The sequence below is a fragment of the Neoarius graeffei genome, chromosome 10 (assembly GCF_027579695.1).
Source record: "Neoarius graeffei isolate fNeoGra1 chromosome 10, fNeoGra1.pri, whole genome shotgun sequence".
Taxonomy (NCBI): Eukaryota; Metazoa; Chordata; class Actinopteri; order Siluriformes; family Ariidae; genus Neoarius; species Neoarius graeffei.
Genome location: NC_083578.1, coordinates 1,284,370 through 1,295,510, shown reverse-complemented (window position 1 = coordinate 1,295,510; position 11,141 = coordinate 1,284,370). Strand labels below are relative to the sequence as shown.

General features: G+C 48.7%; 1 protein-coding gene across 2 annotated transcripts; it reads right to left on the bottom strand.

Moving 5' to 3' along the window:
* Nucleotides 1–181: 181 nt before the first annotated feature.
* Nucleotides 182–8,864, bottom strand: znf131 (zinc finger protein 131). Of its 2 annotated transcripts, XM_060931043.1 has the most exons (7): nucleotides 8,759–8,864; nucleotides 7,150–7,339; nucleotides 6,960–7,061; nucleotides 6,620–6,764; nucleotides 5,134–5,825; nucleotides 4,861–4,991; nucleotides 182–1,764 (listed from the first exon to the last, which is right to left on the bottom strand). In XM_060931043.1, exons 2-7 carry the CDS (start codon nucleotides 7,274–7,276, stop codon nucleotides 865–867), a joined length of 2,097 nt encoding a protein of 698 aa, XP_060787026.1. In that variant the 5' UTR covers nucleotides 7,277–7,339; nucleotides 8,759–8,864; the 3' UTR covers nucleotides 182–864. The 2 variants fall into 2 exon arrangements, with proteins under 2 accessions (XP_060787026.1, XP_060787025.1); XM_060931042.1 differs by lacking the exon at nucleotides 8,759–8,864 and having other exon boundaries at nucleotides 7,150–7,661.
* Nucleotides 8,865–11,141: the final 2,277 nt, after the last annotated feature.

Here is an 11,141-nt window from a genome sequence, read left to right as displayed (position 1 = left end):
TCAGTGTTCTGTTCCCTTGAAACTGCTCAACAATAAAATAAATACAATAATTTAAATATTTAGATTTTACTTGGTGATAATCCATGAAAGCTTTTTTTTTTAAAAGACTGATAATTTGACTAAAGGGAAGTTTTGTGAATATTTAAAACTATCAAAAGACATTGAGAGCACAAATCAGCACTGTATTTATTCAATTTTATTTTATCGCTCTGTACAAACATTTACAATCTGAAATAATATCTGAAATGGTTTAACTTTCTGATCTTTGTGCAAAAGCAACAGAATCATGTAAAGATCCGGTGAAGCCCTTTACATTCACGCAACAGCGCTGCTCGGAAATAAACATTTTACAAAAATAAGAGCTTTTGTGCAACAGAATGAAACTCTGAGACGTTCGGAGTAGAGCTGATCAGTTTACATCTCGCCTCAAAAAAACTAATTCAAAAATGTACAAAAAAGTAGCAGTAGTAGTAATAATATAATAAATAACCTTTTTTTAAACATGATCAAATGCGACAGGAAAACTTTAAATACATTTTTCAGACCTTTGCCTTCCTGCTGCAGCCCCGTAACGATGCAAACCCTCTGGGGCCGTGAGAGAGCCTCCTTTCAAACAGGATTATCATTATTGTTGCTGATGTTGAATATTATACAAGAAGTTACTGGGACACACCCACTGCCAACATCTTCCCCCTGAATTTCCTTTATTTAAAAAAAAAAAAAACACACACACCCAAACAAATCAGGAGTCATGTTTGTACTTCTGGCAGCTGTGCAGCAACAAGCCTGCAAGGAAAAAACACACACACACCTTTACAAAAATAAATATTCATCCACAGTTCAGTCCTTCACGTTTATCCACTTTCATACGTTCACACTCTGCATTTGCTCTCTCACTCCATCTTCCTCCACCTCTATCAGCACCGTCTCCACCTGGTTCTCCACGATCACTCCGTCCTGCAGCTCCATTCGTTCCTCTATCACCACTCCATCCTGCAGAACCACCGGCTGCTCCATCACTCCATCCTGCAGCTCCACTTGTCCTTCCATTGTCACTCCGTCCTGCAGCTCCACTCGTTCCTCTATCACCACTCCATCCTGCAGAACCACCGGCTGCTCCATCACTCCATCCTGCAGCTCCACTCGTCCTTCCATCACCACTCCATCCTGCAGAACCACCGGCTGCTCCATCACTCCATCCTGCAGCTCCACTTGTCCTTCCATTGTCACTCCATCCTGCAGCTCCACTCGTCCTTCCATCACCACTCCATCCTGCAGAACCACCGGCTGCTCCATCACTCCATCCTGCAGCTCCACTTGTCCTTCCATTGTCACTCCATCCTGCAGCTCCACTCGTCCTTCCATCACCACTCCGTCCTGCAGAACCACTTGACCCTCCATCATCACTCCGTCTCGCAGCTCCATCTGTCCCTCCATGATCACTCGTTCCTCCACCATCACTCCATCCTGCAGCTCCACTCGTCCCTCAATCACCGCGCCCTGCAGCTCCACCTGTTCTTTTGTCAGTGCGTCCTGCAGCTCCTCCTGTTCCTCCATCATCACGCCATCCTCCAGCTCCACTCGCTCCTCCACCATGGCTCTGTCCTCTGCATGTATCGCGTGCTGCTGCTGCAGGTGAACCGCAAGGTCTCGGGCGTGAGTGAACCACTGATCACACAGCGTGCAGTGATTGGGTTTGTCACCTGTGTGGATCACCAGGTGATCTTTAAACTGATCCCAGCTATTAAACACCTCACCACACACCTGAGGAACAGAACACACAGAAAATCACGGATTATTTTTGGGTAATGATTCAGAGAACCATGTTTCTCCACTGACCTTCTCGCTCCAGCAGTAAATGCGCCACATGTCTCACTCCACCCAGACATCTCCTGCTTTCAGGTTAAAGTTTTAGATTGTTGCAGCTGATTCAATTTTTTTTCTCGTTATTAATGTGAGGTTTGGATTCTCGCTCAGAGAACTGAAGTGGGACAGAGCACAACAAACCCTGCTCAACTCACCATCAACAGACACCAAAACATCACCTGAGGGACCAGCAAGAAGGAAAGCTTGGATAGATCAGTCTGTACAGCAGGTTCAGCTCTGAGGCATGTTCCTGCACTGTCTTATTTAAGCTTTCCCACCCTCGTGGAGGCTATAGCAAATCATGGGTAACAACAAGAAGGTGCCTTGTTCAAAACCCAGCAATCTCAGGTCCACCTGTGGTGGTGAACAGACACACCCAGGAGCAGGGCTTACCCAACCGAGCTAAACAACGCTCATCGTTCTGAACAATGTGCCCTGCCCAGTGCTGCGAGATGTTTTAGGTTCTGTACTTGGTGTAAAAGCGGCAGGGTATCTGCACATTTTTCAAGTACAAATTTAAAAGACTTTTAAGACCTTTTCAAGACTTCTAAATGGAAAAATTAAGACAAAGAAAAGAAAATGATAAATACGGCAACTTTAAAACTGTTTTCTGCAATAGTTTTTTACTAACTTTAAGAAGAATGCACACAATTGGTGAACAAATTGGTAAGCATTTGGATAGGTAAACTACCCGACTGATCTGCCATATAGCGCTTATGTTTCTCGCTTTTCGCGTGGGAATCTAGGGCTGTTTGACCCATTGTCCCCAACTCAGGGATGAGGGTGGGTCCTGATGAAAAAAGCAGAAAATCTGTAATAAGGGGGGTCCGGGGGGACACTCCCCAGGAATTTCTCTTCAAAATGACACCTTACACACCCTATTTCCTGCAATCTGAGCTGTAGTTAATGAAAACACCTGATGCCTATTTTAATACTTATTGAAATAAAAACACTATTATATAGACCAATATGCATCAAAATCAATATGTATTGCATTAATTCAAAATAATATCTACATTTTATGGGAACTGGTTATTACTCTGTCATCACCACTTGTTTTTCTAAAAAAATGTCGATTAAAATTCATAGTTATTTACAGTTCCATTAATAATTCAAATTTTATATATTCAATATATTGAATTAAATAAAAATTCATATCTTATGGAAACTGAGCTTTTCCTAATGTCCACATTACTTGTATCTGATTTCTTCACAATGTCTAAACTTTAAAGTTATACAGTTATCAACACTGTCAGCTATAATTCAAATCATCATATATTCAGTGTACTGAATCAAACAAATGCGTATTTTATGGGGACTGTCTTTATCTTACTGTCCACATCACTTGTATGTTTTCTTCAAAAGGAAAATGTCTATTTACACTTTTTACAGTTAAAAGTTATTTACAGTTCCCAGTTATCTTTGAAACAAATTTTCATTTAATCATTTAGACTTCAGCTTCTTGGCCAAAGCCAAAAGCTCATCAGTCCTCTCTTTTTTCCTTTCATTAGCCAGTGCCTCCTGGGTTTTTACATGCTCTAACCCGGCTCTCTCTCTCTCACACTCCTCTCTCGCTTTCCTTTTGCTTTGCTAAACTTGTTTTTTTATCCCAGCATCAATTTCACGCACCTTCGCTTCATCTCGCTTGTCAATAGTATTCGGCGTCTTGAGAAAAACACGCCGATTAGAGGAAAGTATTTTTGATATGCAGCTCACGAACATGTGTAAGTTTTGATAAAAGAAAGCGGATGTGGGTGTCTTTGTAAAAGCTGTTTTGATTGGCTATTATGGTCTCGACATCGATGTTTTGACCAATAACAATGTAGATAACACGAATTTTACATCACATTCAACGAGATTAAACGAGACTAAAGATGGCGACTTACAAATAATGTGTAAACATCGCTGGAGTTAATAAAGTTTGAACAGCATGAAGGAACACACCCCAACCCCCGGAAATTAATTAATAAAAAAAAAAATTCTCAACGGATTTGGCATAATATAAAAAGGTCGTTTTTTACTCAGAAAAAGTGGAAATCCGACAAAAAGTGGAAAACTCTCATCCCTGCCGACTGTATAATTTTTTTGCAGAGATCACATCGGGCCTCCTTATTGCTGCCAGTTTTCTTTAACTAACCCTTGTATTTGTCATCCCCCAGCCTGTCGTTAAACAGACGACATCTCATAATTATCAACGCTTTCTACCGCCCACGTAAGCTACCTGCGCATCTCTCACTCTTCACAACCACCACACTGCACCGCACCACACTTCCGCCTCCTAACGTTAGTTCTTGATCTACAGAACGCACAGAACCGATGCTGCCCCCAAAAGGTGCGCTGGTCACTTAAAATTACGGTTAAAAAAAATACCCCAAACCGGATGGAGACATTTCACTCGTTCGGGCCAATATTAAATTTAATACCTCCCTTTCAAAAATTCCAGTCATTCCAAACAATTTAAGACGTTTTTAGGCCTTGAAAACCGAAAGTTGTATTTAAGACTTTTTAAGGACCCGCGGGAACCCTGAGTGGCTCTCGAGGAACCAGACTTCAAAAAAGGATCTGAAACCTGTCCTGTCAGCAAGACGTCCACCCTAATTAACCAACACCCTGAGACAGCTGCTGAGAGGAGCAGCACAGGGCACTCTGAGTCTGGGTGAGAGAGAGAGAGAGAGAGAGAGAGAGAGCACGCTAGGGGGAGAGGAGCGCGAGAGCTCTCCAGAAGCAGCATGGAGCTGCCACTCCAACAGACCCTGAAGAGCTGCTTTCACAACCCCAGAACACCAGCACAGGTCGGTGCTTCCTCACACTGAGGGGGGCTGGAGCTGATCATCAGGGGCAGGAGGGCAGAAACCAGACTCCCCACCTCCCCCTGGACGCTTGTATCACGGTGTCATACTGTCATTTTATAAACAGACTAAAAAGGTGTTTTACTAATTATTCAGCGAGTGAAATAAATCCAGTGGGCAGAGCTTCAGCCCTGACTCCACCCACCTGACATTCATAGAGTTTCTTGCGGCCTTTCTTCGCTCCTGCGCCGTTCTGACAGGCCGACATGTGGCACTTCAGCGTGCTGTTCCGGGCGAAGCGCTCGTGGCAGTCTGGACATTCGAAAGGTTTCTCACCTGCGCGCGCACGCACACACACACACACACACCCCATCAGTGCTGAGTAAATCATGCTGTAATTAAAACAGGATAAAAATCTCACACAGCCACAGTGAGTCTCTGTCTGTGTCCCACACTGTAAAGCGAGAGCGCTCCGTACCCGTGTGTTTCCGTAAGTGCTCTTTGAAGTGACCGAAGTGGTCGAACTCCTTACTGCAGTACACACACATGTGCACCTTCTTCTTCAGCTTCTTGTTCAGCTCCTCGGCGTCATAGTGACACGTGTTGACGTGCTGCTTGAGCGCTCCCTCCCGAGCGTACGTCTTCCCGCAGTGCTTACACACAAACGGTTTCTCCGAGCTCGCCGTATGCGTCTTCATGTGCTGCTTGAGATGGTAGAAGAGCTTAAAGCACCGATCGCATTTATCACAGCGGAACAAGTTATCGGAGATCTGCACCTCCACCACCTCGATCCCTTCCAGCATTTTGGTGGCCATGACTGCCTCCTCCTGCAGCTCCCCCGCCTCCTCTCTGGCTTTTTTCACATTCGGCGCTCCCTGCTGGTATTTACTGGTGATATCAGCGAGCAGTGCGAGGGCGGAGTCGTCTGTTTCCCTGCCTCCGTCTGTCACCTCCTCCTCCATCACGCACTCCTGCACGATGGCTTCTTCCCCGACCTCCACCTCAATCTCCGCCTGCTCTGACTCCGCCTCTGCTGACGGCAGTGTTTCTGTGATCACGTTGGACGTCTCTGCGATTTTTCTCTTCTTTGCTTTGGTTTTATCAGAGAGGGGCTGAGGCTCGGGGTTTAGTGAGCCGTTCCTGTCCTCGCTCTTCACGCTGAGGAAATATCTGAAACAAAAAAACCCTGAGGTTAATAGGAAGCAAAAAATAAATGTGGGAGACTAATACCCTGTCCACACTAGGGATTTTGTACCGATATGATACTACTTTTATACCGCAACACCTGTCCACGCTAGCAACTATACCGGTACTGTAGCGGTATAACTGTATCGGTACAAAACCCACAAATGTATGGGCTTCGCACCGGTACAGTATCGGTACTGTAGCACTTCGCTGTAGTGTGGACAGATGAAGCGGCTCTGTATCGATACAAATATAATGTGCAAGCGCAATGAACCATTCCTACGTCTTCCGGGTTATTCATACAATACAATACGCACGTGCTTTCCAGCTGTAAATAAAACGTCAAAATGGCTCAAAACAACCGTGGAGCTGCACTATTTTACTGAATAAAATAGTGAAGAACGGAGATTCGTTTTCTTTGTTTCTTTCTCAACTGCCTCGTGCGTTTTATACGATTCAACTGAATAAATGACCACCAGAAATACAGACTGTACACTGACAACAAAAAGCACGCACACGTTGTTTCATCCGCCATATTCTTGGAAGGAAGTTACTCGGTAACCATGGAAACATTTCGCGCACACGCATTTCAACTACCATGAAAGAAAACCGCAAACATTTCTCGCTAGTGAGGACAGATGCACTAAACTGTACCGCTATACTTTGTATCGATACAGTTATACCACTATCGTACCGGTATATATGTGAACACAGCTTAAAAATAAACTTAGAACAAGAAAATGTAGAGAAATAAAGTGTGCAGGATGGAGGTGTGGAACCTGTTGTTTAGAGCTTTAATGGCTTCCTGCATCTGCAGATACTCAGCTGCTCTCCAAACGTCCATCACTTCCTCCTGTCCTCTCAGAGCGAGCGTGGCTGTGTAGGTGAACTCCATCAGGTGACAAAATGCACTGTTACTTACTCCTACACACACACACACACACACTTCTCATGACCAAAAGTGTCAGTTTACTTACTTTTAATAATGTCTTGTTAACAAGGAGATCCTGAACAAGATGTTACCATGGTCATGTTTTGGTGTATCTGAACTTGATGAGAAATGTCAAAGCGTGTGTGTGTGAGACAGAGAGAGAGAGAGAGAGAGAGAGCATGCTGTACCCTCAATCTCCACCAGTGGTTCCTGAGTGAAGTCCTGGAAGAAATTATGGAAGAACTGACTGCAGGCGGCCAGCACAGCTTTATGGGCTCGAAACTGATGACCTGCAGAACACACACACACACACACACACACACTGCTCGATTCACAGTAATGGAGATGGAGGATGTGCTCTGAGACGTGGGTTCTCACCGTCAACGATCAGCGTGATGTCTGTGAACTGGTCCAGCTGTCTCTGTTCGTTCAGCTTGTCCAGCATGACTTTATAATGAGCCGGAAACTCGTGCTCGTTTTCTCCGACTCCTCCGTCCTCAGACATGGTGCAGAGCTGATCCTGAAAACGAGCGCAGGGAGGACAGAAGGGACTGCGGAGCAGAAAACACTAAAACATGGACATAAAGAGGAGAAGTTGTATCTGATGTGATCTTTATGCCTCAGACATAAAATCTGATGAAATAATGGTGCAAGTTGACAGTAATTAGGACGCAGATCATTTATTTCTCTCAAACTTAAACCCGAACTGACTCCTAGTGCACTACATGAGGCCTTGATAGTGCACATCTACACCCAAAGCCACCATTATTAGACACAGAGCGGAGACTGTTCTCTCCCTCTGTAGTGCACTAGCCCAACCTCCCTCTGTAGTGCACTAGCCCAACCTCCCTCTGTAGTGCACTAGCCCAACCTCCCTCTGTAGTGCACTAGCCCAACCTCCCTCTGTAGTGCACTAGCCCAACCTCCCTCTGTAGTGCACTAGCCCAACCTCCCTCTGTAGTGCACTAGCCCAACCTCCCTCTGTAGTGCACTAACCCAACCTCCCTCTGGAGTGCACTAGCCCAACCTCCCTCTGTAGTGCACTAGCCCAACCTCCCTCTGTAGTGCACTAGCCCAACCTCCCTCTGTAGTGCACTAGCCCAACCTCCCTCTGTAGTGCACTAGCCCAACCTCCCTCTGTAGTGCACTAGCCCAACCTCCCTCTGTAGTGCACTAGCCCAACCTCCCTCTGTAGTGCACTAGCCCAACCTCCCTCTGTAGTGCACTAGCCCAACCTCCCTCTGTAGTGCACTAACCCAACCTCCCTCTGTAGTGCACTAACCCAACCTCCCTCTGTAGTGCACTAACCCAACCTCCCTCTGTAGTGCACTAGCCCAACCTCCCTCTGTAGTGCACTAGCCCAACCTCCCTCTGTAGTGCACTAGCCCAACCTCCCTCTGTAGTGCACTAGCCCAACCTCCCTCTGTAGTGCACTAGCCCAACCTCCCTCTGTAGTGCACTAGCCCAACCTCCCTCTGTAGTGCACTAGCCCAACCTCCCTCTGTAGTGCACTAGCCCAACCTCCCTCTGTAGTGCACTAACCCAACCTCCCTCTGTAGTGCACTAACCCAACCTCCCTCTGTAGTGCACTAACCCAACCTCCCTCTGTAGTGCACTAGCCCAGCACACTGAGCATCTGTTTGGGATTTAGCCTCAGCATGCTAACAGAGAGAAACCGGAAGCTGTGACTTTACACACAAATTACACTTTATAGCATCAGTAAACCCGCCCAGCCCTGACTGCACAGCGACATTAAAGTCTATTCCGGATGAACCAGCTGATAAACTACACGCCGCTCCCTCAGAAACCCCGAGAGATCCACTTCCGCGCTCGGCCTCAGCAAACCGGAGCCCAACTCGCCATTTGCTATTCGACTCACTGTTGTTACGTCATCAAATCGCGCATTAAAATGCACAAATCCGGCTAATTTTGTTCGGCGTCTGAAGCGCAGGGACCCGTCAGGGCGTCCGGACTCGTGTGTACTCACCCTGGATGCCTCAGACTGTAAAGTTTTCTGGAGTTAATTTAATAAACGCGTCCCGCTGCGCGCTGCACAACGCCGCGCTTCGCAGAGACAGGAAAGAGGGCGGGGACTTCCCGCTCAGGACTGCATTTCCCACAAGGCCACGCGCTACGGCAACTCAAGCGCGAGGGAGAGGGCGCGCGAGAGCCGCATTTTCCCGCCATTAGTGTTTCCTGTCAGTGGAGGAGCCGCGCTGACTGACCATCTCCACCTTCAGCTCTTTACAGTGGAGGAGCCGCGCTGACTGAGCATCTCCACCTTCAGCTCTTTACAGTGGAGGAGCCGCGCTGACTGAGCATCTCCACCTTCAGCTCTTTACAGTGGAGGAGCCGCGCTGACTGAGCGTCTCCACCTTCAGCTCTTTACAGTGGAGGAGCCGCGCTGACTGAGCGTCTCCACCTTCAGCTCTTTACAGTGGAGGAGCCGCGCTGACTGAGCATCTCCACCTTCAGCTCTTTACAGTGGAGGAGCCGCGCTGACTGAGCGTCTCCACCTTCAGCTCTTTACAGTGGAGGAGCCGCGCTGACTGAGCATCTCCACCTTCAGCTCTTTACAGTGGAGGAGCCGCGCTGACTGAGCGTCTCCACCTTCAGCTCTTTACAGTGGAGGAGCCGCGCTGACTGAGCGTCTCCACCTTCAGCTCTTTACAGTGGAGGAGCCGCGCTGACTGAGCATCTCCACCTTCAGCTCTTTACAGTGGAGGAGCCGCGCTGACTGAGCGTCTCCACCTTCAGCTCTTTACAGTGGAGGAGCCGCGCTGACTGAGCGTCTCCACCTTCAGCTCTTTACAGTGGAGGAGCCGCGCTGACTGAGCATCTCCACCTTCAGCTCTTTACAGTGGAGGAGCCGCGCTGACTGAGCGTCTCCACCTTCAGCTCTTTACAGTGGAGGAGCCGCGCTGACTGAGCATCTCCACCTTCAGCTCTTTACAGTGGAGGAGCCGCGCTGACTGAGCATCTCCACCTTCAGCTCTTTACAGTGGAGGAGCCGCGCTGACTGAGCGTCCTCCACCTTCAGCTCTTTACAGTGGAGGAGCCGCGCTGACTGAGCGTCTCCACCTTCAGCTCTTTACAGTGGAGGAGCCGCGCTGACTGAGCATCTCCACCTTCAGCTCTTTACAGTGGAGGAGCCGCGCTGACTGAGCGTCTCCACCTTCAGCTCTTTACAGTGGAGGAGCCGCGCTGACTGAGCATCTCCACCTTCAGCTCTTTACAGTGGAGGAGCCGCGCTGACTGAGCGTCTCCACCTTCAGCTCTTTACAGTGGAGGAGCCGCGCTGACTGAGCGTCTCCACCTTCAGCTCTTTACAGTGGAGGAGCCGCGCTGACTGAGCATCTCCACCTTCAGCTCTTTACAGTGGAGGAGCGCGCTGACTGAGCGTCTCCACCTTCAGCTCTTTACAGTGGAGGAGCCGCGCTGACTGAGCGTCTCCACCTTCAGCTCTTTACAGTGGAGGAGCCGCGCTGACTGAGCGTCTCCACCTTCAGCTCTTTACAGTGGAGGAGCCGCGCTGACTGACCGTCTCCACCTTCAGCTCTTTACAGTGGAGGAGCCGCGCTGACTGACCATCTCCACCTTCAGCTCTTTACAGTGGAGGAGCCGCGCTGACTGAGCGTCTCCACCTTCAGCTCTTTACAGTGGAGGAGCCGCGCTGACTGACCGTCTCCACCTTCAGCTCTTTACAGTGGAGGAGCCGCGCTGACTGAGCATCTCCACCTTCAGCTCTTTACAGTGGAGGAGCCGCGCTGACTGAGCATCTCCACCTTCAGCTCTTTACAGTGGAGGAGCCGCGCTGACTGAGCATCTCCACCTTCAGCTCTTTACAGTGGAGGAGCCGCGCTGACTGAGCATCTCCACCTTCAGCTCTTTACAGTGGAGGAGCCGCGCTGACTGACCATCTCCACCTTCAGCTCTTTACAGTGGAGGAGCCGCGCTGACTGAGCATCTCCACCTTCAGCTCTTTACAGTGGAGGAGCCGCGCTGACTGACCATCTCCACCTTCAGCTCTTTACAGTGGAGGAGCCGCGCTGACTGACCGTCTCCACCTTCAGCTCTTTACAGTGGAGGAGCCGCGCTGACTGAGCATCTCCACCTTCAGCTCTTTACAGTGGAGGAGCCGCGCTGACTGAGCGTCTCCACCTTCAGCTCTTTACAGTGGAGGAGCCGCGCTGACTGAGCGTCTCCACCTTCAGCTCTTTACAGTGGAGGAGCCGCGCTGACTGAGCATCTCCACCTTCAGCTCTTTACAGTGGAGGAGCCGCGCTGACTGAGCATCTCCACCTTCAGCTCTTTACAGTGGAGGAGCCGCGCTGACTGAGCATCTCCACCTTCAGCTCTTTACAGTGGAG